General features: G+C 41.9%; 1 protein-coding gene across 1 annotated transcript in view; it reads left to right on the forward strand.

The window, feature by feature from the left end:
• The window catches only part of LOC135524945 (pro-neuregulin-3, membrane-bound isoform-like), a 356,815-nt gene that overhangs the window by 169,847 nt on the left and 159,754 nt on the right, over window positions 1–27,214 (forward strand). The window contains exon 4 of the mRNA XM_064952775.1: window positions 19,693–19,766. Coding sequence (XP_064808847.1) covers window positions 19,693–19,766 — 74 coding nt within the window. The remainder of the gene's footprint in view (window positions 1–19,692; window positions 19,767–27,214) is intronic.

Here is a 27,214-nt window from a genome sequence, read left to right on the forward strand (position 1 = left end):
AATTTTTCATTCTTTTGAAGTCCTACTTTCCTCTGGTTTCATCCAAATATCATCCAATTTGATGAAAAACAAGATTTTGACTGTTTCGGAATCTCAAAGCATTTTATTGGAGTGTAAACATGGGCTAGACAGAGTTTCCACTATGTTTCTTATACCAGCCCCTTCCTTTAAATCCATGAAGGGAAGTGAATAAGTGCACACTTTAGGGAAGAAGGATAGGTTATTGGAAACAGCATATAATTCAAACAACCCATATAAAAATACCTCAAAGAACCCCTCTTTTCCTGCACAGTGTTTGCGTTAATTAAGGGCATTGATACTGCCAGTTCAGCCTCGCTATAACCATCCCTCTCTCATGTAAACAGTCCAAGCAGGGCCGTCAATCAAAATCACTCCAAACTAAAATTATGCTTGGCTCGCCCAGCGCTCTCCCTCTGTGCTCTGCTTTAGTATACACACATATGAATATTTTTGTGTGTATGGCAATAAATCAAATCAAATTCTATTGGTCACATACACATGTTTAGCAAATGTTTTTGCGGGTGTAGCGAAATGCTTGTGTTTGTAGCTCCAACAGTGCAGTAATATCTAGCAAGTAGTATCTAAAAAATTCACAACAATACAAAAAATACATACAAATCTAAAGTAAAGGAATGGAATTAAGAATATATAAATATTTGGACGAGCGATGTCGGAGTGACAGACTAAATTACAGCAGAATAGAATAGAATACAGAGTAAACATGATTAAAGATACTAGTGTTCCGTTATTTATTTGGCCAGTGATGTCAAGTCTATGTATATAGGGAAGTGCCCTCTAAGGTGGTAATGATTGTTATTTAACAGTCTGATGGCCTTGAGATAGAAGCTGTTTTTCAGTCTCTCGGTCCCAGGTTTGATGCATCTGTACTGACCTCGCCTTCTGAATGGTATCGGGGTGAACAGGCAGTACCTCAGGCTGTTGTCCTTGATCTTTTTGGCCTTCCTGTGACATTGGATGCTGTAGGTGTCATGCAGGGCTGGTTGTTTGCCCCCGGTGATGCGTTGTGCAGACCGCACCAGACCGCAGCCAAATTTCTTCATCCTCCTGAGGCTTCTTCACCACACTGTGTGGGTGGACCATTTCAGTGTGTCTGTGAATGCCGAGGAACTTAAAACTCTTCACCTTCTTCACTGCGGTCCAGTCGATATGGATAGGGGGGTGCTCCCTTTGCTGTTTCCTGAAGTCCCCGATCAGCTCCTTTGTTTTGTTGATGTTGAGTGAGAGGTTATTTTCCTGGCACCACACTCCCAGGGCCCTCAGCTCCTCCCTGTAGGCTGTGGGCTGCCAAGTGGAGATGTTGTTTCCTACCTTCACCACCTGGGGGCGGCACTTCAGGAAGTCCAGGACCCAGTTTCACAGGGCGGGGTTCAGATCCAGGGCCCCGAGATGAATGATGAGCTTGGAGGGTAAAATGGTGTTGAATGCTGAGCTATAGTCAGTGAACTGCATTCTTACATAGGTATTCCTCTTGTTCAGATGGGATAGGGCAGTGTGCAGTGTGATGGCAATCGCGTCATCTGTGCATCATCTTTGGATCAGTAAGCAAATTGGGGCAGTAAGCAAATTGAAGTGCATCTAGACTGCAAGATAGCGGTGATATGATACCTGACTTGTCTCTCCAAGCATGACAGAAATGAGTGCTATAGGGCGATAGTCATTTCGTTCAGTTACCTTTGCTTTCTTGGGTACAGGAACAATGATGGCCATCTTGAAACAACTGGGGACAACAGACTGGGATAGGGAGCCAGCTGGTCTGCACACTGAAGACGTGGCTAGGGATGCCGTCTGGGCCGATAGAAATGTCTTACTCACATCGGCCACAGAGAATGAGAACCCAAAGTCCTTGGTAGCTTGCCACTTTGGTGGTGCTGTGTGATCCTCAGGCGTTTAGCTTGTCCGGAAGCAGGACGTCAGTGTGGCTGGTTTTCTCTTTGTCGTCCGTGATTGTCTGTAGACCTTGCCATATACAACGGGTATAGAAAGTCACCAGTCCCTTTCAAAATGTTCACCTTTGGCTGCCTTACTGCCTGAAATGGAAACACATAAAATCAGGCTTTTCCGGCTTTATTTACACACAGTGTCATATAAATATTGGTTCAATAACATTTCTCAAATACCGGATCTTTCTAATTCAAAGTAGACTTTATTACAAAGTAACAAACCGAGCTGGTCCATGGATCAACTGTTTTTCCCAGCCTCAGCACACTCCTTTAACACAGTTGTATCTTTACATCACATACATAGTCACTCCTCTCTACGTAAATGATCAACTCTTTTTGGCTTAGCGCCTCCACAAATCATTTAACATTCTACAAATCACTTAGCCGATTATATTGTTGGCGCAACTGTGACAATTTGGTTAAAAATAATAGGTGCCCCTACCAGGCTGCAATCACAAGTACATTCATTATATAGATTATATCAGCACCCACCAGGCTATAGTCATAAGAACATTCATTATATAGATTATATCAGCACCCACCAGGCTATAGTCATAAGTACATTCATTATATAGATTATATCAGCACCCACCAGGCTATAGTCATAAGTACATTCATTATATAGTTTATATCAGCACCCGCCAGGCTATAGTCATAAGTACATTCATTATATAGTTTATATCAGCACCCACCAGGCTATAGTCATAAGTACATTCATTATATAGATTATATCAGCACCCACCAGGCTATAGTCATAAGTACATTCATTATATAGATTATATCAGCACCCATCAGGCTATAGTCATAAGGACATTCATTATATAGATTGTATCCACACCCACCAGGCTATAGTCATAAGTACATTCATTATATAGATTATATCAGCACCCACCAGGCTATAGTCATAAGAACATTCATTATATAGATTATATTAGCACCCACCAGGCTATAGTCATAAGTACATTCATTATATAGTTTATATCAGCACCCGCCAGTCTATAGTCATAAGTACATTCATTACACAGTTTATATCAGCACCCACTAGGCTATAGTCATAAGTACATTCATTATATAGATTATATCAGCACCCACCAGGATATAGTCATAAGTACATTCATTATATTATGACACTTCTTATCAGGGAAAGCATCTGGATTACAATGTGTGTCTATTTATTTTGTATATTGCCTTTTCTTATGCTACACAGGTGTGGTTACAGGTTCCTTTACACCTTTTAAGGATTCTGTTTAATTACATTATTATTTCACAATATGCTACTGAAAAATCACCATAATAAGTCCCAACCCTTAAATTTGATCTAGTACAAGTGAGAAGGAGAAGCACCTTCTGTATTGCTATGTAGGCAATCTGCCTCCCATTTCTCCTTATCAACCTTTGCACCTCTTTCTCCTGGGGAATCAGGACCAAACATCTCCTTTCACAAATAGCTGCAAATAAGTAAAAGATCCATCCTCAAGCCAATTGTCCTTTAACATACTCTGAAAGTATAAGCATGTGCATGCATTTCTTTGCCTTGCCTGAGGTTTTCTCTGTTATGTTTAATATAAGAAAAACATTAAAAAGAATAAATTAAACCTCAAACTCTTATAACATCATTCTCAATATGACAAGTAAACATATGGCCCTCACTCACAGACACCTCTCTAACAGCTGTTTGGTCATAATTTAAAAAACCTGTTAGAGAATTAAGGGCCTGGTCCGTGGACTCTTCTAACCGGAAAACCCTATGTCACATACATGTCTAGGCGAACAGATATTCAGAAGGTCTAACATCATTCAGCAACTGTTACATTGAGTACATGGTTATATACTCTTAGCATTGATTACATGGTTATATCTCTTTAACATTGAGTACATGATTACGTATATTCTGTTATACTATGTGTATCCTTTAAATACATTCGTTATCCCAACGTAAGAGGCAGTCCCCCCTTTGGCACATGGCACAGAAAATCAGGTCAGCATGATGAACATGTCCAAGATTCACATCATCTAGTTTGCACCATTTGCACAAACTGCATTTTGGGCATGGTTTGTGTACATGAAGAGGTACATCATCTCCACCATAGTTTGGTACTGGGTAAAGGTCAGGGAGATCTCTATCCAGTCCAATTCCCAGCAACCTTTGTTGATCCTGATAGTCATGGCAAGCCCACCCCCCTCCTGGTCTTACTCCATATAGATATTCTGGGTTTCCAAAAGGATAGTCCAATGGTCCTCCTTTAGCATTGCATGGTTTTCCATATCTATCCGTATATTGTCCAGGAGCCCCAGGCACAGGGTTCACTACTACAGGTGGGTCATAAACATCCTTTCCCACAGCCATTTGTTTTACAGTGGTTTGTATCAGGTGAGATTTCAGCAAAGGTAATACACAACAAAAAAAACAATTCCCATGACCACCAGTGCAACACCTATCATGATAGCAATATTTGTAAATATTGCTCCCCATTTTCCCAAAGCTAAATCCAACCAGTCTCAACGTGGGTATCAAATCCAGCATTGTCCTTTACTTCCTGCCATAATACTTTCAGTTAGGTCATAGCTTCTATAAATTATCCATATGGGGCCGTGTTGTTGGGAATGAAGGTGCAACATTCTTCTCCGAACATGATGCAAACTCCACGTTTCTCTGCTAAGAGCCAATTCAAAGCCTACCTGTTCTGCCATGTAATTTTGCTAGTGGCCTGTACTTCTTCTCCCAAAGCTGTCAATGCAGAGTCTGCATAGTTAATGAATCTTTGTTGGTTATAGTAAATGTAATGTATCCATTGTAAGTTCTTGTTCGGTGATATCCACAGGAATATTGTTTCAAATCCTGATTTAATCTCATCTCTCATCTCTTATTCATTAGGAAATCCTCGAGGCTGTCCTATTGAATCTAAGTATACTTATGGATCATGTTCATAGGCTCTTTTTATTCTATATTTTTTAGTCTGCTCTTGTTGGGATTTTATAATGGTCACCTGTTGTATTGCTCTAACCAAAGCACATAGTCCAGCCCGTCTCTCTGGTAAAACATTTAAGAGTTTGTTCATTCCACACATCCAGAAACTGTCTGCTATAACTCTGTTTTTTTTACTTTGGTAGGAACGGTCCTAAAGTTGTCTCATATATGCTTTTGAATCCATTTCTAATTGTTCCAATGAGGGACCTTTATAGGGCCTTCTTAGAGCTGGCGCTGTCATTGGTCGACCCGTAAGCATTTCATGTGGTGTTAGATACATATTTCTGTTAGTTTGCATGCGGTACCTCATTAGAGCAAGTGGTAGTGCACCCACCCAATTTAGCCTTTCAAGTAGCACAAATCTTATATATCTTAGCCTTAAGAGTACCGTGTATCCTTTCTACCATTCCTTGTGACTGGGGGTGATAAACACATCCCAGCCTTTGCTTAATCCTTAGCTACCGTATTATCTGTTTTTCTGTCTATTGAATAAATGCTAATCCATTGTCTGAACTAATTTCTGTTGGTATTCCAAACCTGGATATTACTTCTCTGGTTAAGAATTGTATCACTATTCCTGATCCCTGATCTGCTGATAATACTGCTTCTACCCATATGCTGAATCTGTCTGATAACCAGCATGTATCTCTTGCCATTTACCATCCTTATCATATCCACACAGTCCATTACTAGGTGTCAGATTGGTCCTCCTGGGACTGGTATATGGGCTATGGGTGTGGTTATCCCTTTTCGTACATGGTTTTGTGCACATATCTCACACTTTGCTAATGCCTCATCCACCAGTGCCTGTAGGTATAGTGACCAGTAGCCTTGCTTTAAAAATGTTCTTACCACTTCCCCCCTAGCGCATGGGTCCAAACCATGCACATCAGTAATAAGCAAATTAAGAAATGTAGCACGTGCCTCTATGGTCCCTTTATGGGTTCTCCATAATCCCCTGCTATCTTTGGTTTCCACCCTTTGGTGCCACATGGATTGCTCATAAGGTCTGGCTCGTTCCTGCATCTTAATGATATCATCTGGCTGAGGTGTGGATTCAATGATAACCATTGGGGCTGTTCAAATTGGAATGGTACATTTAGATGCCTTTTTTGCATTATTTCCTTTATCAGCAAAGTAATTACCTTTTTATGTGTTTGGCATGTTATTATCGCTAGCTTTCTAGGATACATCAACGCCCTCATTAATTAAAACATTTGTTAGTGATGCTGTATGGGTGTTCCATCACTTTTCTTAAATCCTCTTTGTTTCCACACAGCTCCAAATAAGTGGCATAGTGAGTCAGTTTATATGTTTTCCCTTTTCCTAAAACGCATGCTGCAGTAAGAGCTTTTAGTTCTACCAACTAAGCTAAATATGGTTGTGGACAGTATTCTATTTTTTCCTCTGCAAATGATTTTACTTGTTTTCTAACCACTGCATATCTTGCATATCTTGCGTTTCAAACCAGAGCATAACGGACCTATTTTTCTCTCCATATTCCCGAATTCCTACCATAAACTCTGAACCTTTTCATCTGGATCATCACAGCTAGCTAACCGCAACCAGAGTTGACTATTCCTGGCTAATGTTTCCATCCCGGAGCTAGCAACAACTAGCCTGGGGCTAGCCCATGCTAGACCCATCTCCCGGCTCACTCCTGGGCTACAATATCCGGACCCCTTCTACTGCCGGTACGAGGCATGGAACCCCGCCGATCCTCTGCAATTGGAATACCGACATAACCTGCCCGATTCCAACAGGCCCCTCCGGCGTGCTAGGCCATGCTAGGCCGGCTAACCATAGCTACTTGGAACCCTACTAACTCCACGACTGGTCTATCGACGTCACCGCACGAAGAGGCAAACACAGACTTACACCCATCGCAACAACCCCCAAAGGCTAACTTGCTAGCCTCAGTCTACTAACTGCAAGCTTGTCTGCCCCGGTCTGCTAACTGCTAGCCCCTGGTAACTCCATGCTTGCTAACCCGGTCTGCTAACTGCTAGCCCCTGGTAACTGCTTGCTTGCTAACCCGGTCTGCTAACTGCTAGCTTGTTTAGACCCGGCCTACTAACTGTTAGCGTGTTAGCATCGGAGTGCTAAATGTCTGAATCGCTGTGGACCCATATGTTCACTTGGCTACGCATGCCTCTCTCTAATATCAATATGTCTCGTCCATTACTGTTCTGGTTAGTGATTACTGTCTTATTTCACTGTAGAGCCTCTAGCCCTGCTCATTAACCAACCATGCTATCCCACTTCCTACATATGCGATGACATCACCTGGTTTAAACGTCTCTAGAGACTATATCTCTCTGATCATTACTCAATGCCTAGGTTTACCTCACATCCTACCTTACCTTTGTCTGTACACTATGCCTTGAATCTATACTATCGTTCCCAGAAACCTGCTCCTTTTACTCTCTGTTCCGAACGTGCTAGACGGCCAGTTCGTATAGCCTTTAGCCGTACCCTTATCCTACTTCTCCTTTGTTCCTCTGGTGATGTAGAGGTTAATCCAGGCCCTGCAGTGCCTAGCTCCACTCCCACTCCCCAGGTGCACTCATTTGTTGACTTCTTTAACCGTAAAAGACTTGGTTTCATGCATGTTAACATTAGAAGCCTACTCCCTAAGTTTGTTTTACTTACTGCTTTAGCACACTCTGCTAACCCGGATGTCTTAGCCGTGTCTGAATCCTGGCTTAGGAAAACCACCAAAAACCTTGAAATCGGGACGGTGTTGCAATCTACTGCAAAGATAGTCTGCCGAGTTCTGTATTACTCTCCAAGTCTGCACCCAAACAATTTGAGCTTCTACTTCTAAAAATGCACCTTTCCAGAAACAAGTCTCTCACTGTTGCCGCTTGGTATAGACCTCCCTCTGTCCCCAGCTGTGCCCTCGATACCATATGTGAATTGATTGCCCCCATCTATCTTCTGAGCTCGTGCAACTAGGTAACCTAAACTGGGACATGCTTATGGGATGGGTAGCGTCAAGAAGTTAATCTACCCGTGTTGTCCAATTTCAAAAATGCTTTACAGCGAAATCACAACATATGATTATGTTAGGTCAGAGTCGAGTCACAATAACACACAGCCATTTTCCAGCCAAAGAAAGGAGTCACAAAAAGCAGAAATATAGATAAAATGAATCGCTAACCTTTGATGATCTTCATCAGATGACACTCATAGGACATCATGTTACACAATACATGTATGTTTTGTTCGATAATGTGCATATTTATATCCCAAAATCTCAGTTTACAGTGGTGCGTTACGTGCTTTGATCCAAAATATCCGGTGATTTTGCAGAAATACTCAAAATAAACATTGATAAAAGATGCAGGTGTTATTCACAGAATTAAAGATAGACTTATCCTCTATGCAACCACTGTGTCAGATTTCAAAAAAACTTTACGGAAAAAGCATAATCTGAGAAGGGCGCTCAGTACCCATTTCAGCCAAAGAAATAGCCGCCTTTTTGGCGACAACATTATTTAGAAAAAACACTATAAATATTCACTTATCTTTGATGATCTTCATCAGAAGACACTCACAGGAATCCCAGTTTGATTTGTTCCATAAAGCCCATCATTTAGCCACTTAGCGTGTTCAGCCCAGTATTCCATCTTCATGAGGAGCGAGCACTTCCTCCAGACAAAAACTCAAAATGTTCCGTTACAGGTCGTAGAAACAAGTCAAATGATGTTTGCAATCAATCTTTAGGATGTTTTTAACTTCTTGAAACTCCCCATCCCGGATCCGGGTTTGTGACTAAAGCCTCAGGCTCATTAGCATAATGCAACGTTAACGATTTCTGAAAATCACAAATAAAATGAAAATAATGCGTCTGCTCTCAAGCTTAGCCTTTTCTTAACTTCTTGAAACTCCCCATCCCGGATCCGGGGTTGTGACTAAAGCCTCAGGCTCATTAGCATAACGCAACGTTAACGACTTCTGAAAATCGCAAATAAAATGAAAATAATGCGTCTGCTCTCAAGCTTAGCCTTAACAAAACTGTCATCTCAGATTTTCAAAATATGCTTTTGAACCATAGAAATTGACTAATTTGTGTAAGAGTATGCAAAGCTAGCATAGCATTTTGAGTAGCATTTAGCACGCAACATTTTCACAAAAACCAGATAACCAAATAAATAAAATCATTTACCTTTGAAGAGCTTCTGATGTTTTCAATGAGGAGACTCTCAGTTACATACCAAATGCGCAGTTTTTCCTGAAAGCATCTGTGTGTAGGAGAAATCGTTCCGTTTTCTACATTGCGTCTGGCTACCGAAACGAACCGAAAATTCAGTCACCTACAACGTAAAACTTTTTCCGGATTAACTACATAATATCGACCGAAACATGGCAAACGTTGTTTGGAATCAATCCTCAAGGTGTTTTTTCACATATCTCTTCATTGATATGCAGTTCGTGGAAGCTTGCTTTCCTCTCTGTATCGCATGGAAAAATACCGGCAGGTGACTTTTGCGCACCAATTTCGGCGCAGGACACCGGGTGGACACCTGGTAAATGTGGTCTCTTATGGTCAATCTTCCAATGATCTGCCTACAAATACGTCACAATGCTGCAGACACCTTGGGGAAACGACAGAAAGGGCAGGCTCATTCCTCTCGCATTCACAGCCATATAAGGAGACAATGGAAAACAGAGCCTCAAAAATCCTTGTCATTTCCTGGATGCCATCTCATCTTGGTTTTGCCTGAAGCTCACGTTCTAGGGCACGCACAGAGAATATCTTGGTATTTCTGGACACGTCAGAGTGTTTTCTTTCGAATGGTATCAATTATATGCATAGTCGAGCATCTTTTTGTGACAAAATATATTGTTTAAAAACGGGAACGTTTTTCATCCAAAAATGAAATAGCGCCCCCATAGATGTAAGAGGTTAACTTAAATCATCAATAAGGGTCCAACTGGAGAATTTCATTGTCTGAAGAAAAGCATTGGATCGAGAGCATACTCTGTCGGGAGCACGTCATAAGACAGAGGCTCTCTGTCAAAACTGTCACCTAAAGAGCTCCTATGAGCCCCTCCTTTATAGTAGAATCCTAAAACTAGGATCTAAAGACGTTGACATCTACTGGAAGCCCTAGGAAGTGCAAGCACATCCATAACCATCAGGGATTTGAATAGGCATTGTTTTGAAAATCGATTTCTCACTTCCTATTTGTATTTCTTCTCAGGTTTTGGTCTGCCATATGAGTTATGTTATACTCACAGACTTAATTCAAACAGTTTTAGAAACTTCAGAGTGTTTTCTATCCAATACTACTAATAATATACATATATTAGCATCTGGGACAGAGTAGCAGGCAGTTTACTCTGGGCACCTTATTCATCCAAGCTACTCAATACTGCCCCCCAAGAAGTTAATGTTAGTCTGGTGACAGTTTGTGTTTTTAATATTGCTTCTCTTTTATTTATTATCTTCCTTACCTATCTTAGGGCTACTGATATTTCTATTTACGGGTTTTTTATTTGTTGTCTGGTTATTCCTTTAGCCTCCTATAATATCCGTATTATTCTTTGCTCTCTAGTTTCATTTTATTGTGCTATTTACTTTTCTACTGGTAATTTATCCACATTCTTGACTCTCCTAGCCAAATTTCAGTTATTTTAAATGTGTGTGTTCGTTTTTCTCATGGTACACTTATTCCTCTTGTCTGCCACCGCCTTTTTGTAGTTAGCCTCATAAATTGCCTTTTTATTCTTGTTTGCCTTATTTCTAGACCACTTGGCAGCTTATAGCTTTCTATTCTTAATACTTCAATAGACATTCGTGCATCATTCACACTTTCCTTCTTTAGTGTGAGACCGGGTGCATCCTCCCTACCAGGTCACACTCAAGTGACGGTCCAGGAGAGGTGTGCAACCCTTTCCCCACCAAGGACAGGAAGTTTTCACACTCTCTTTCACACTTATTCTTGCTTCAGCGGAGACTGGGCACGTCCCCTCTGCTAGGCCGCACCTAAGCAACGGTCCAGGAGAGGTGTGTAACCCCCTGTCCACCAACAGCAGAGAACTTCCACACTCACTTTTACACACCTCGTACGCTTTCCTAAGCAACCTGCAAATTCAGACCTTCTCTGATACACTTCCTCACACGGAAAAACAAGATTATACAGGGTTTTACTTGTCTGAGCAGTCCTTTGCTGATTCACATCCTCAACACAGCAAAGCGGTCACCATAGTATTTTTGCTTGTCTGAGCAGTCCTTCGCTGAATCACTTCATCAACACAGTAAAGCGGTCACCATAGTATTTTTGCTTGTCTGAGCAGTCCTTCGCTGAATCACTTCATCGACACAGCAAAGCGGTCACCATTGTATTTTTGCTTGTCTGAGCAGTCCTTCGCTGAATCACTACATCAACACAGCAAAGCGGTCACCATAGTATTTTGGCTTGTCTGAGCAGTCCTTTGCTGAATCACTTCATCGACACAGCAAAGCGGTAAACAAAGGATTGTTGCCTGTCTGATCAGTCCTTTATTGACACAATAAAGAGGTAACCATAGGACTTTGCTTAGTTGTATTCGACCATGCAGACTGACAGCTGCCGTCCCAAAATGGATTGAGCAGAACAGTCAACAGGGCAGACAGATGAATTGAACGAGATCAACCAAATACCCCATATGAGCGTCTGAGTGATTGAATGACTCGGATTGATTGAATAAGATTAATGAATTGCGTTTGCAGCGAATTGCGCTTACAAACTCAAACAGGTTGAACAAACAAGTCTGGCCAAACTGAATCAGACAAAACAATCCTAACTCAAATAGACTGAACAAACAGGTCAGATGAACTCCCATAAAACAAGAGAATTAACCCACTCAACTGAACCATCCAAAACAGATGAAGCACACAACTCCCAATCCACAGTGGTCCACACAAATATTATCTGTTAACTATTGTAACCCCCAAAGCAGTCTTTCATTATGTTGCGTGCATTCATTCAATTCAAAAGCTCTCAATATCCTTTAGTACGTTCAATTTGGAGAGACCTACTTGGTCTCTACTGCTCTCGAAACGAACCAAAAACGTTATACTATAAGTAAGAACATTGCTTACCTTCTTAAAATCCCCAGTTACAATGAATGCAGCCTCAGGATATGTGGTTTCCAGTTTACATAGAGTCAAATAAAGTTTGTTCAGGGCCATCGATGTGTCTGCTTGGTGGGGAATATATGTGGCTGTGATTATAATCGAAGAGAATTCTCTTGGAAGATAATGCGATCGACATTTGATTGTGAGGAATTTTAAATCAGGTGAACAGAAGGACTTGAGTTCCTGTATATTGTTATGATCACACCACGTCTCATGAATCATAAGGCATACCCCCCCACCCCTCTTCTTACCAGAAAGATGCTTGTTTCTGTCGGCGCGATGCTTGAAGAAACCAGCTGGCTGTACTGACTTTGAAAGCGTGTCTCAAGTGAGACATGTTTCAGTGAAGCATAGATTGTTAGAGTCTCTAATGTCTCTCTGGAACGCTACCCTTGCTCGGATTTCATCAACCTTGTTGTCAAGAGACTGGACATTGGCGAGTAGTATGCTCGGGAGCGGTGGCCGATGTGCCCGTCTCCGGAGCCTGACCAGAAGACCGCTTCGTCTGCCCCTTTTATGGCGTCATTGTATTGGATCGCCGGCTGGGATCAGATCCATTGTCCTGGGTTGTGGGCAAAACACAGGATCCGCTTCGGGAAAGTCGTATTCCTGGTCGTAATGATGGTGAGTTGATGTTGCTCTTATATGTTCACTAAAACTCATAAAGAACTTCCGAAGAAGGTTTAGGCGTTTTTGACCAGAGCATTTGTTTACGATATCCGCTTTCAGTCAGTTAAATGTTTTCTTTTTCAAGGCCTAAGGCCCTTTTTCGGTCACATCCCTGAAGCCCAAGAAACAAACACTTAGAGTCCTAGTACATATGGAAATTAAATTGGTTTATGAATGACCTTTTGGAGTGTTACTGTGGCTGATGACAGGCACATAGGCACCCAGAGATTGTGGGCCACCTTGTGGGGGCTGCAGGGATGTCCGTTACACCAGTGAAGCCAGTGAGTAGAATGAAATACCCCCCCTATACACAGAACTAGGGTCAGTTTTGAATTTATTTCCCTCTAGTGGTTATTGGTTACACTGGTCATATATCAGTGCCTATGGGGTATATTCCTCCTCCCATCTCATATATTTAAGCAATAAGGCCCGAAGGGGTGTGGTATACGGCTAATATACCACGGCTAAGGGTTGTTCTTAAGCACGACGCAATGCGGAGTGCCTGGATACAGCCCTTAGCCGTGGTATATTGGCCATATATCACAAACCCCTGAGGTCCCTTATTGCTATTTTAAACTGTTTACCAAGGTAATTAGAACAGTGAAAACAAATGAGGTCAAGCACTGATGTTGGGCGATTGGGCCTGGCTTGCAGTTAATCAAAAGGTGTTCAATGAGGTTGAGGTCAGAGCTCTGTGCAGGCCAGTCAAGTTCTTGCACACCAATCTTGACGAGCCATTTCTGTATAGAACTTGCTTTGGGAATTGCCATGCTGAAATAGTAAAGGGTCTTCCCCAAACTGTTGCCACAAGTTGGAAGCACAGAATCATCTACAATGTCATTGTATGCTGTAGCGTAAAAATGTCCCTTCACTGGAACTAAGGGGCCAAGCCTGAACCATGAAAAACAGCCCTAGACCATTATTCCTCCTCCACCAAACTTTACTGTTGGCACTATTGCATTCAGGCAGGAAGCATTCTCCTGGCTTCTGCTAAAACTCAGATCCATCCGTCAGACTGCCAGATATTGAAATGCTATTCATCTATACAGAATAAGCATTTCAGGAGGAGTCCAATAGTGCAATGGTCCAATGGTGGAGCGCTTTACACCACTCCAGACGATTTTTGACATTGCGCATGGTGATCTTAGGCTTGTGTGCTGCTGCTCGGCCATGGAAGTTTGTAACTCGGTAGTGAGTGTTGCAACTGAGGACAAACATGTTTACGTGCTTCAGCACTTGACGGTCCCGTTCTGTGAGCTTGTGTGGCCTACCAGTTCACGGCCGAGCTGTAGTTGCTCCTAGACATTTTTACATCACCATAACAGCACTTACAGCTCTAGTGTAACAGTATAGCGTCTGTCCCTCTCCTTGCCCTTACCTGGGCTCAAACCAGGGACCCTCTGCATACATAGACAACAGCCACCCTCGAAGCATTGTTACCCAACGCTCCACAAAAGCCGCGGCTCTTGCAGAGCAAGGGGAACAACTACTTCAAGGTCTCAGAGCGAGTGGCATCACCGATTGAAACGCTAATAGCACGCACCCCGCTAACTAGCTAGCTATTTCATATCGGTTACACTAGCAGGGCAGAAATTTGACAAACTGACTTGCTGGAAAGGTGGCATCCTCAGTCCATGTTTAAAGTCACTGAGCTCTTCAGCACTTGCATTATTTTTACTCAGTTGTTAATTAACGCGCTAGGTGGCAGTATTCCTCACCCTGCTTCCAATGCTCAGACACAGAGGTATATTTCTTCCCGACTCTAGCATGTTGTGGTAAGTGCTTTAGAAATGTAGAACTACAGCTCCAATACATGGGAAATGTACAGTGATTTATATTGTCTTTAAAACACACCCAAGGATGCGCAGGGTAACACGGTCCGGAGCACAAAAACACCTCCGATTCAAAACGTGAACACGGAAATAAACCCGCACAAACAAGGGCGGGCTTCACAAGCTTAATAAATTGGTAAGCAAATCAAGAAAACACAAATAGGAACAGGTGCAACTCATAAGACTAAACTAACAGAAAAGGGAAAAGGGATTGGTGGCGGCTAGTAGGCCGGTGACGACGACCACCGAGCACCACCCGAACAGGCGGGGGAGCCAACTTCGGAGGGAGTCGTGACAACAGCACACACAGATAGCCTGGGACCAGGCTATTATTAGCTATTAATAAAAACATATCTGTCCCATTATGACGTCTGTGAGTGCACGGTCAGTGCCATCGAGACAGATACAACATTGCAATCTCCTTACATCTTTAATTGACAATGGAAATGAGGAAGTGGATAGAATCTTGTTTCTTGTGACTATCAGTAAAATTAACAAATGTATAAAATATACACTGAGCGTACAAAAAATTATGGACACCTGCGTTGTCCATGACATGGACTGACCAGGTGAAAGCTATGATCCATTAATGATGTCACTTGTTAAATGTACTTCAATCAGTGTGGGTGAAGGGGAGGAGACAGGTTAAAGAAGGATTTTTAAGCCTTGAGACAATTGAGTCATTGATGTTGTATGTGTGCCATTCAGAGGGTGAATGGCCAAGACAAAATATTTAAGTGCCTCAGTGTATATTACTATGTACAGCTTTGTAAGACTATAAATAACCAACCACCCAGCTTTGGAGTAATTATAAGGTCTATTTCCTTGCTTTTGAGAGGAGCTGAGGTTGGAAGTCTAACTGTCAAAACAAGACTAGAAATAGGTAGACATCAGACCCCATTAAATTCCATTTAAATCTTACAGTGCTCATTTAAGCTCATTTACAACTTTGCTGTGATCCACTTTCAAACTTTGCTCGCTCTCTAGCTGGGTCTGTATTGTGTCGTGACTGTGTACATGGCTGAGCTCGATCCAAGCCAATAAGTGCACAGTAGGCCACCTATCGAGTGTATTTTTCCTCCCGTTTGTCAACTTGATCATGTTTTTGGGTCAGAATCAAATTGTTGAATCCAATTGATTTGTTTGGTACTTCTGTGGGTATGGCACTTTCTTATACGTTTGATCAAAATCAGATCAAATCAAATGTATTTATATAGCCCTTCGTACATCAGCTGATATCTCAAAGTGCTGTACAGAAACCCAGCCTAAAACCCCAATCAGCAAGCAATGCAGCTGTAGAAGCACGGTGGCTAGGAAAAACTCCAGAGAAAGGCCAAGACCAAGGAAGAAACCTAGAGAGGAACCAGGCTATGTGGGGTGGCCAGTCCTCTTCTGGCTGTGCCGGGTGGAGATTATAACAGAACATGGCCAATATGTTCAAATGTTCATAAATGACCAGCATGGTCAAATAATAATAATAATAATAATAATAATATACATTAGTCCTAAATACATGTTTGAAGGAGAGATAGAATAAATGTGTTCTAAAGAATCATAGGTGAATGAAACTGAGATGCAGCCAATGATTCTAACTGATCCGTCAGAATCATTGTTAATACAATTAATTAATACATTAATTGTTTATGACCAATGCAGACCCAGCACCAGGGTAAAGTGATTAAGCGGGTAGTTGAAATCGGTTAAGGGGCACAATTTTGGGGGATTTTTGCATTGGAATTATATTGAATTCTGCTTATATCACTCTATACCACAAAAGACTCTGACACCATTGATTGAGTGCTTTTGAAGTGACAGTTAGTGGAGATTGGCTCAAAATCTGTAGCCTGAATTGTATCAGCACAATGGTCAGCACCTACACACGAAAGCAAGGCCATTTTGGCAATGACTACAGGGTACAAAATACAGTACATAGCGTACACACAGCTGTCTTACCAAAATAATGCAAACTAAATACCGAAAGTAGTAGCGTAGTTATTCAAGCATGCAAACAAAAATATAAAATAGCAGTTTGGATTAGAATACCTACACAACTGTGAATGAGAACAGGACAAAACAGCAGTACCAAGTAGGCCTAGAAAACAAAATATCAGACTGATAAAGGCATGACACAATCTATATTTAGACTAGTTATAGTAACAGTAAACAAAAACAAACAGAGATACAAATAACCTACAGTGAGATGCAGCCATGCACAACTAGGGCATCAGTTGGGTTCTTGCATTGGAAATATTTTGAATTCTCCTTGCATTACTCTATACCACAATAAACATAAAAGCTCAAATGCTGACACCAGCTAACGTTAGCTAGTTAAAATTAAACCACAATTATAAAAGACGAAATGTAAAAAAGTTCCGTCAAAGTCCGTAGAAACTTGTGAAACGATCTATGGAATCAATCTTTAGGGTGTTTTTAACATACATCTTCAATAATATTCCAACTGGAGAATTCCTTGGTCTTCAGAAAAGCAAAGGAACGAAGCTAACTCTCATGTGAAATGCGCAAGACCAGCACGTGACTGCTGGCAGACCTCGAACTCATCCCTCTCTCATTTGGTCCCACTTTACAGTAGAATCCTCAAACAAGTTTCTAAAGACAGTTCACATCTAGTGGAAGCCTTAGGAAGTGCAACATAACCAATATCCCACTGTGTATTCAACAGGGTCTGGGTTGAAAATCGACCAACCTCAGATTTCCCACTTCCTGTTTGGATTTCTTCTCAGGTTTTTGCCTGCCATATGAGTTATGTTATCCTCACAGACATCATTCAAACAGTTTTAGAAACTCCAGAGTGTTTTCTATCCAATACTAATAATACCATGCATATAGTAGCAACTGGGACTGAGGAGCAGGCAGTTTACTCTGGGCACCTCTGGGCACCTTTCATCCAAGCTACTCAATACTGCCCCTGCAGCCATAAGAAGTTAAGACCACACATGTCACGTAACGTTAGCAAACTAGCCAGCCAGCTAACATTACCTAGTTATTAAACAACAATGAACAAAGTGCCAAAAATGCCTAACGTTAGGCTCTAACGAGAAAAGCAAACAGCTCTGGGAAATGAATAATAACGTCCGCTAGGGGGCCAGCCAGTTAATGATAGCTAGCTAGAGGCTCTTTGCTTGAAGAAAACTAAAATATCACAAAACTGAATCATGTGAAGTCCAGTGTCTACTAAAGTGTAAGAAAATGAATACTGTTTGAAACCAGGTCTAGAAGAGAGCGAGTCCTTCCAGTAGCTCCACTGGGACATGACAATACTGTCAGGACTGTGCTATCAGTGGAGTTGCCCTATTCTTCTCCTTTGTCTCTCTTTTAGTCCCCTCCTCCTTAGCATTATTGGCCTCCCCCTCATTTGAATCCTCTCGAATGTGTTATTTCTCTCCTTTGTTTCCTTTGTGCTGAAGATGAGATATATATATATACACACTATCACTTGTCTTCTCTTCCACCCTTTATGGCACTGATTTGGCAGACAGTAGCTTGTTTTCAAGAAAGTTAAAGTCAGTGGCTTAGGCATAAATTGCAGTGTGGCCAGTCCTAAGTAAAAATGACTGGGCCAACATTACAGCAAAAATACTCCAACAGATTTAAGTGGAAAATTGTGCAATTACATTGCATCCTTCAACAGATAGCACAGGATACATGTGACCAAGAAACACCACAAATGTCCCTTTGCAAACATGTCTGTTGTATTATTGCCATGTAGGCAGCGCACCTACACTAACTCTTACAACAACAAAGCTGGCAAAACAGGCCGACTGTTCGAGTCTGACAGTAAACAATAATGAAATGCACAACACCATAGGCGGGGCATGAGTTTCAAGTTTGGGGAGCTGTTTTTTCACCCAAAAATGAACCTTTATGATAAATCATTGCATTTTTTATTTTACTAGGCAAGTCAGTTAAGAACAAATTCTTATTTTCAATGACGGCCTAGGAACAGTGGGTTAACTGCCTGTTCAGGGGCAGAACGACAGATTTGTACCTTGTCAGCTCGGGGATTCAAACTTGCGACCTTTCACTTACTAGTCCAACACTCTAACCACTAGGCTACCCTGCCGCCCCATGTTTGCATCTATCATTGCATTTGCAGACTAAAGTAAGATAGCCTATGCGCTGAGTAGATTGGATAGTCATAAATTAGGCTAATAATGTAACACACTGTTTTCAAAAAAGATTGTTTGGTGTTTCTTCTCCTTTCTTTGCACACATTCAGTAAATTTATTTGTGCCTTTTATAAACACATTTTATGCAATTGTACGACACTTTTAATCACTGGAGACATTATCAGAATATTTAATACAACAAAAAATGACAGGGTAGGCATATTCTGTGAACACTGACAAACTAAAATCAATAAACACGACCTTGTATGAAATGCAACTATCTAATCTTGGCCTATGAAAAGGGACATCCATCCAGTGTCACTGAATCACCCAATGATAGACAGTAAATACGTGCACTCATCAGTGACATGGCCAAATGTCTCCGCTGGTCCCAAGAGATTAGTCCTGGTATACTAATGGGAATAAACTAGACTACACAATAATTTGAAAGGATCATCAGGAATATATGTGATTTTTGTGTTTTACCAGTGATTAAGTATTGCGAACGGCCTATTATTGGTGCTTTTCACTGGCAGTAGCAACTCGACAATCAGCTATTTGATATTTGCCATTCCCGACTGTAGGCTATGCGCATGTGATTACATTTTAACCATATGATTGCAATATAACCAATTAGATCCCAGGAACTCCCTACTGCATGTTCAACATTTCTGATTAGTAAGGATACACCACAACCAACAAATCAAGTTAATTTATTTCATTATTATAATATTTTTACATATGTAAAGCCAGCTTGATTGGGTGGGCCAGTATTCTATCTGCCTTGGCTTCACCTCAGGTTTTACTTGCAATGATCGTGATATGTCATTTTTTTGCCTACTTTAGTTAAATGCAATGATTTTATGTCGCTCTGGATAAGAGTGTGCTCAATGAGTAAAATTACTCACACCCACATGTATGCTATGAAAGTGTGTTTTTCCTCCATATACCTCAGATATTAACTTCTGTTGTTTTTCTGTTGCAGGTGTAAAGAGGGTTACCACGGACTACGCTGTGACCAGTTTGTACCCAAGACGGACTCCATCTTATCTGACCCAAGTACATGTCTTGTCTTCCTATTGATCGAGAATTAAAGTGAAAACAAAGGAATATTAGAGAATGATCTGTCTTCTGTGCAACTTCGTTAACGACGGTTTTGGGAAACAGTTCGGAGATTTAATGATGCTCCTAATAAGGATCTAACGATGAACTTACCCTTAAATTTATTTTGGTAAACCAGCCCTGTTCAAGATGAACACAATGCCTTCTGAAATTGTTCACAGCCCTTGTAGTCCTTCAGAAACATTCTAAAAACAGTATAGCATGTTTGAATTCAATATCCCTATTGGAATATAACAGCCTGAACAATTACCTTAAAAATGTGCAAGAGCATTCATGCACAAGGTTGTTGAAAAATTGAGCTGAAGTTGGACGACACGTTTATTATTACTTCTGGGAATTAATTGGCAAAATGGAATAGAAAGTAATCAAATGTCTACGTACAGACCTTGAAAACCTTTGACAGCGAGTGCAGTGAGTTACAATTACAAGTTAACTTAGAGCACAACCTCTTCTCTAATATGACACCACATCCATGTCTTCCATTGAGTAAAAGACCCTAGCTATCAAAAAACTATTAACACTCAACAAAAAACCCTGGAGTATTTAAATTGTAGTACATTTGTCTATATTACTCACTCAAAATGTACCAAGTATAGTATATGTATTAGTTACATATAAACATATTTTTCTTATCCAAAATGTGACCAGGGGACAATATTCAGAAAGAATTTTAAAACCCACACAAAGTAGACCATTTGACAATGATTCTTACTTCTGTAACAATGTAAAAATGCTAACTATTCAGAGACCATTTCAAAATGTAGATAACTTCTCTCTCAATAAGATTTAGTACAGACCAGGCCAGATACAAACTGTAGAAATAGTAGCTTACTTTGACAATTCAGTGAATGCAACAAGTACTAGATAGACAGACAGATAAAGAGAGAAAATACAAAACACAATAACTGTTCAGAGACTGTTTTAAGTACACAATTTCCCTATAAGATTTGTAGGACAAATTCATGTCACACTGTCACTTGAGTGTTTTGATTTAGGCAGCAACATGACATGAAAATTCTTGAAGCACAGCCCCATTATAGTAATTTGACAACAATTCAGTAAATGCAACGGTAACGGAGAAGCTCAGAATCGAGAAGCAGGTAAAACATTTTATAAAACAAACATGGAACGAGACAACATAACAGTAGCATGTACGCATAAACACAGGAACAATACTGACTGGGGAAAGTACCTAAGGAGTGAAAGATATAGGGGTGGTAATGGAGTCTAGGTGGGCCTCATGATGATGTGCAGGTGCGTGTAATGATTGGTGCCAGGTGTGCGTAACGATGGACCCCAGGACCGGTGGTTAGTATACTGGCGACGTCAAACGCCGGAGGGGAAGAGCAGGAGCAGACGTGACAGCAACAAGATTTAGATCAAGAAAGATTCAAAGAAACAATCCTGAGAAAAAATCTAAATGCACCCCCATAAAGTAGGCTATTGTATTAAAAAGATGATTGCTTCCATAACAATGCAAAATGCAAACATCTATTCTGACTATTTCAAAATTGAGATAACCTCTCTCATTAAGATTTAGTACACACTAGGCCTGACACAAAATGTATAAATAGAAGCCTACTTTGACAATGATTCAGTGAGTTGGATGCGGACAGGATGGTCTTAAACACCAGATACAAAAGAAAACATACTCCTACCACTTTTAAAAACAACTCCAAAATCCCTGCCTCTGTCACTTTAGGCCCAGGATGTGTGGTAGAAGGGTGAATGGTGGGACTTGGGGCAGACACACTCCATGGAAACGTAGGCTCCAACCTCTCCCTCTCCCTCTTCTTCTCTCTCCACATCTCTATCCCCACTATCTTCTCTAACTTCTCTTCTTTCCTGCCTTCTACTGCTGAACTCTGAGTCTCCACATCACTACTCTTGCGTTCACTGACCTAGAGGAACAGACAAACAGAGGGAGAGGGTGAGACAGAGAAGGAAGTGGAGCAACAAATAGTGTACACATTGTGGTCAGGATCTCAATTCAATTCAATTCAAGGGGCTTTATTTGCATGGGAAACGTGTTAACATTGCCAAAGCAAGTGAGGTAGATAATATACAAAAGTGAAATAAACAATAAAATTGAACAGTGAACATTACACAGTCAGAATTTTCAAAACAATAAGGACATTTTCAAATGTCATATATATATATATATATATATAGTGTTGTAACAATGTACAAATGGTTAAAGTACACAAGGGAAAATAAATAAGCATAAATATGGGTTGTATTTACAGTGGTGTTTGTTCTTCACTGGTAGCCATTTTCTTGAGGCAACTGGTCACAAATCTTGCTGCTGTGATGGCACTCTGTGGAATTTCACCCAGTAGATATGGGAGTTTATCAAAATTGGATTTGTTTTCGAATCCTTTGTGGATCTGTGTAATCTGAGGGAAATAAGTCTCTCTAACATGGTCATACATTGGGCAGGAGGTTAGGAAGTGCAGCTCAGTTTCCACCTCATTTTGTGGGCAGTGAGCACATAGCCTGTCTTCGCTTGAGAGCCATGTCTGTCTACGGCGGCCTTTCTCAATAGCAAGGCTATGTTCACTAAGTCTGTACATAGTCAAAGCTTTCCTTAAGTTTGGGTCAGTCACAGTGGTCAGGTATTCTGCCACTGTGTACTCTCTGTTTAGGGCCAAATAGCATTCTAGTTTGCTCTGTTTTTTTGTTAATTCTTTCCAGTGTGTCAAGTAATTATCTTTTTGTTTTCTCATGATTTTGTTGGGTCTAATTGTACTGCTGTCCTGGGGCTCTGTGGGGTGTGTTTGTGTTTGTGAACAGAGCCCCAGGACGGATCTCTCTCTCTATCATCATCATCATACACGTCCTTTATTTAGCCCTTAGTATATTCTTTAAAGTGGCCATCCTTTGCCTTGATGACAGCTTTACACACTCTTGACATTCTCTCAACCAGCTCCATGAGTTGGTCACCTGGAACGCATTTCAATTAACAGGTGTGCCTTGTTAAATGTTCATTTGTGGAATTTCTTTCCTTCTTAATGCATTTGAGCCAATCAGTTGTGTTGTGACAAGGTACAGTGGTTGCTCCACTAAAAGTTTTGCTGCGGGACTTAGAGGTAATTTGTGGTTTAGTACGGTAACCTGCATCACCATGGCATTGCTCCAGACCAGCGCAAAGGGGAGTTAGAGCACTGATTATGCTTTTGGGACCTACTGTGTCTCTAACTGACAATGAATGGGCGACATGGACCTAAATAGAAACTGATAATTGTGCAAGATGTTTATTATTTTATTATGACTATTTTGGCCTTACTGTAGTACTGGGAGACCCCTCGACTGGGAGACCCATGAGATGATTGTAGGTTTTTGGTTTCTCTCCCTCCAGAAACAACAATAAAATAAAATATTTTAAATAACAAACTGGCTATATTTACAAATTAGTAACAATGTCTCACCCATTGTCTCAATCAATGATCCCATCAGGTTCTATAGGCTAGGCCTACTATATTTATAGTCCTAATATTAAGCACATTTCTTATCTTTACAACAGGAGCATAGCCTACCTGGCTGGCATGAAAATGATGACATGTATTTTCCCCCTGACCCTGTTTCGAGACAGGTGCATGATAAAGGTGCATGATAATGGTCCATTATAAATCTAAACAAATTTCACACATACAGTTGAAGTCGGAGGTTTACATACACATAGGTTGGAGTCATTAAAACTCATTTTTCAACCACTCCACAAATATCTTGTTAACAAACTATAGCTTTGGCAAGTGGGTTTGGACATCTACTTTCTGCAACACAAGTATGTTTTCCAACAATTGTTTACAGACAGATTATTTCATTATAATTCACTGTATCACAATTCCAGTGGGTCAGAAGATTACATACACTAAGTTGACTGAGCCTTTAAACAGCTTGGAATATCCCAGAAAATGATTTCATGGCTTTAGAAGATTCTGATAGCTAATTGGCCTTTTTTGAGTTGAATAGCACCATAAAAAAATGAAATAACCCCAAATATTGTTATAATTTATATTATCAAGTTGATGACACAGTCATATAGCCGGCACCTACATACATGAGTCACTCATGGCTTTGGATCAAAATATATACAGTAAGTCCCAACATTCTTTCTGATAGTGTTTCATTTCCTCTATTTTAGAATGTGGAAAAAGCCAAGGGGTCTGAATTCTTATCGAAGGCACTGTGTGTATATATAGTAATATGTGATCTGAATGTAAAACAATTGCATTTCATGTTTTAGTAATTTAGCAGATGCTCTTATCCAGAACAACTTACAGTAAGGTGTATTCATCTTATGACAACCAAATATCACAGTCAAATATACATGATATGAACATTCCGTTCCAGCTCAACAATGGATGTATAGCGTTTTGTAGAAAAAACATTTAAAATCTATGAATAAAAAATCTGAGATAGGTCATATTTTAATAAGCATTCATTTCTTTTTTCTTTTTTTTCTTTTTTGTTGTTGTTGAATTTTAGCCCTTTTTCTCTCCAATTTTGTGGTATCCAATTGTTTTTTAGTAGCTACTATCTTGTCTCATCGCTACAACTCCCGTATGGGCTCGGGAGAGATGAAGGTTGAAAGTCATGCGTCCTCCGATACACAACCCAACCAAGCCGCACTGCTTCTTAACACAGCGCCCATCCAACCCGGAAGCCAGCCGCACCAATGTGTCTGAGGAAACACCGTGCACCTGGCAACCTTGGTTAGCGTGCACTGCGCCCGGCACGCCACAGCAGGTGCTGATGCGCGATGAGACAGGGATATCCCTACCGGCCACGCCCTCCCTAACCCAGACGACTCTGGGCCAATTGTGCGTCGCCCCACGGACCTCCCGGTTGCGGCCTGTTGCGACAGAGCCTGGGCGCGAACCCAGAGTCTCTGGTGGCGCAGCTGGCGCTGCAATACAGCGCCCTTAACCACTACGCGCCCCGGGAGGCCCAATAAGCAATCATTTCTGACGAAAAAAACACAAATGTAAAAAATTGGATGATAAAGAATTTTCAATAGCCCATTTCCTTAGGAGCATGTTGTGATACATGGTAATGTACCTGATCCCTCCTACTGATCTCCAGCGCTGAGGACTGTGTGTGCACAGTGACATCCAGGTGATAGAACCTCACAAAAGGTGTGAGGGGAAGCCCAACTCACCGCAGCATAAATCTCAGAGACAGAGATGCCCCTTAACTGTGACCATGATGTGCCCAGACACCCAGGGGAGACTGCAATCCCCAACAACTGTATGCCTTGGCGATAGCCTCCACTATCCAATGGGAGAGGTATGGTTTGGACGAAGACCTAGCAGTTAGTCATAACTCTGGAATGGCCCAGTCCTGTCCATGTAGATGTGCAAGACACAATGTGTTCAGGCACCGCTGCTCTGGGGAAGAGAATGGCGGAGGGTGGTAAGGAAAGAGATCAGTGGCTTGACTACTATATGTCATGGGAATTACTTTCGTAACGAAAGAGGCGATAGGTCGTCTCGTAATCTTGGAGTAGTCAGAGGTGAAACTGAGTGCATGAAGGATGAGCCAATAGCCCATGAAGGTGGTTAACACGCTTGGCCAGTGGCCAAGGTGAGCAACAGGGCCGTCTTATAAGACAGAGTTTTAAGATCCACTGTCACCAAGGGTTCAAAGTGAACGCCCATGAGCACATCCAGAACCAGCACAAAGTCCCCAATGGGGCAAGTGGCTTGGAGACCAGACGGAGACGGCATGCTCCCTTCATAAAATGTGAACAGCGGGGTGAGCCAAGTCCTACATAGCAGGCTGAGATCGCCATAAAGGAGACCTTAATGGTGGAAAAGCCCTTTCCCTCTTGGAGCAAGTCCTATAGACAGGAGAGAACAGAAGGGATGGAACACTGGAAGGGGATCAACTCACGTCTCTCAGATCACCTCTCAAACAACCTCCACTTCATGTTGAAGACCTCTATGGCGACCTGAATTGTGGCGACCACGTTCGGAAGCAAGCCCACCGAGTCTAGTTTGACCCTCTCATGGACCAGGCCCTGAGATCCATCAGCTCGGGATGAGGGTGGAATATTTAGCACTGCACATGGGATAGCAGGGTTGCAAAAAAAGCCATATCTCAGACTGGCCAATAAAAAGAAAAGATTAAGATGGGCAAAAGAACACACTGGACAGAGGAACTCTGCTTAGAATGCAAGCATCCCGGAGTCGCCTCTTCACTGTTGACGTTGAGACTGATGTTTTGTGTGTACTATTTAATGAAGCTTCCAGTTGAGGACTTGTGAGGCGTAAGTTACATTTACATTACATTTAAGTCATTTAGCAGACGCTCTTATCCAGAGCGACTTACAAATTGGTGAATTCACCTTCTGACATCCAGTGGAACAGCCACTTTACAATAGTGCATCTAAATCATTAAGGGGGGGTGGTGAGAAGGATTACTTATCCTATCCTAGGTATTCCTTGAAGAGGTGGGGTTTCAGGTGTCTCCGGAAGGTGGTGATTGACTCCGCTGTCCTGGCGTCGTGAGGGAGTTTGTTCCACCATTGGGGGGCCAGAGCAGCGAACAGTTTTGACTGGGCTGAGCGGGAACTGTACTTCCTCAATGGTAGGGAGGCGAGCAGGCCAGAGGTGGATGAACGCAGTGCCCTTGCTTGGGTGTAGGGCCTGATCAGAGCCTGGAGGTACTGCGGTGCCGTTCCCCTCACAGCTCCGTAGGCAAGCACCATGGTCTTGTAGCGGATGCGAGCTTCAACTGGAAGCCAGTGGAGAGAGCGGAGGAGCGGGGTGACGTGAGAGAACTTGGGAAGGTTGAACACCAGACGGGCTGCGGCGTTCTGGATGAGTTGTAGGGGTTTAATGGCACAGGCAGGGAGCCCAGCCAACAGCGAGTTGCAGTAATCCAGACGGGAGATGACAAGTGCCTGGATTAGGACCTGCGCCGCTTCCTGTGTGAGGCAGGGTCGTACTCTGCGGATGTTGTAGAGCATGAACCTACAGGAACGGGCCACCGCCATGATGTTGGTTGAGAACGACAGGGTGTTGTCCAGGATCACGCCAAGGTTCTTAGCGCTCTGGGAGGAGGACACAATGGAGTTGTCAACCGTGATGGCGAGATCATGGAACGGGCAGTCCTTCCCCGGGAGGAAGAGCAGCTCCGTCTTGCCGAGGTTCAGCTTGAGGTGGTGATCCGTCATCCACACTGATATGTCTGCCAGACATGCAGAGATGCGATTCGCCACCTGGTCATCAGAAGGGGGAAAGGAGAAGATTAATTGTGTGTCGTCTGCATAGCAATGATAGGAGAGACCATGTGAGGTTATGACAGCCAAGTGACTTGGTGTATAGCGAGAATAGGAGAGGGCCTAGAACAGAGCCCTGGGGGACACCAGTGGTGAGAGC

The sequence above is a fragment of the Oncorhynchus masou genome, chromosome 31 (assembly GCF_036934945.1).
Source record: "Oncorhynchus masou masou isolate Uvic2021 chromosome 31, UVic_Omas_1.1, whole genome shotgun sequence".
NCBI classification, from domain to species: Eukaryota; Metazoa; Chordata; class Actinopteri; order Salmoniformes; family Salmonidae; genus Oncorhynchus; species Oncorhynchus masou.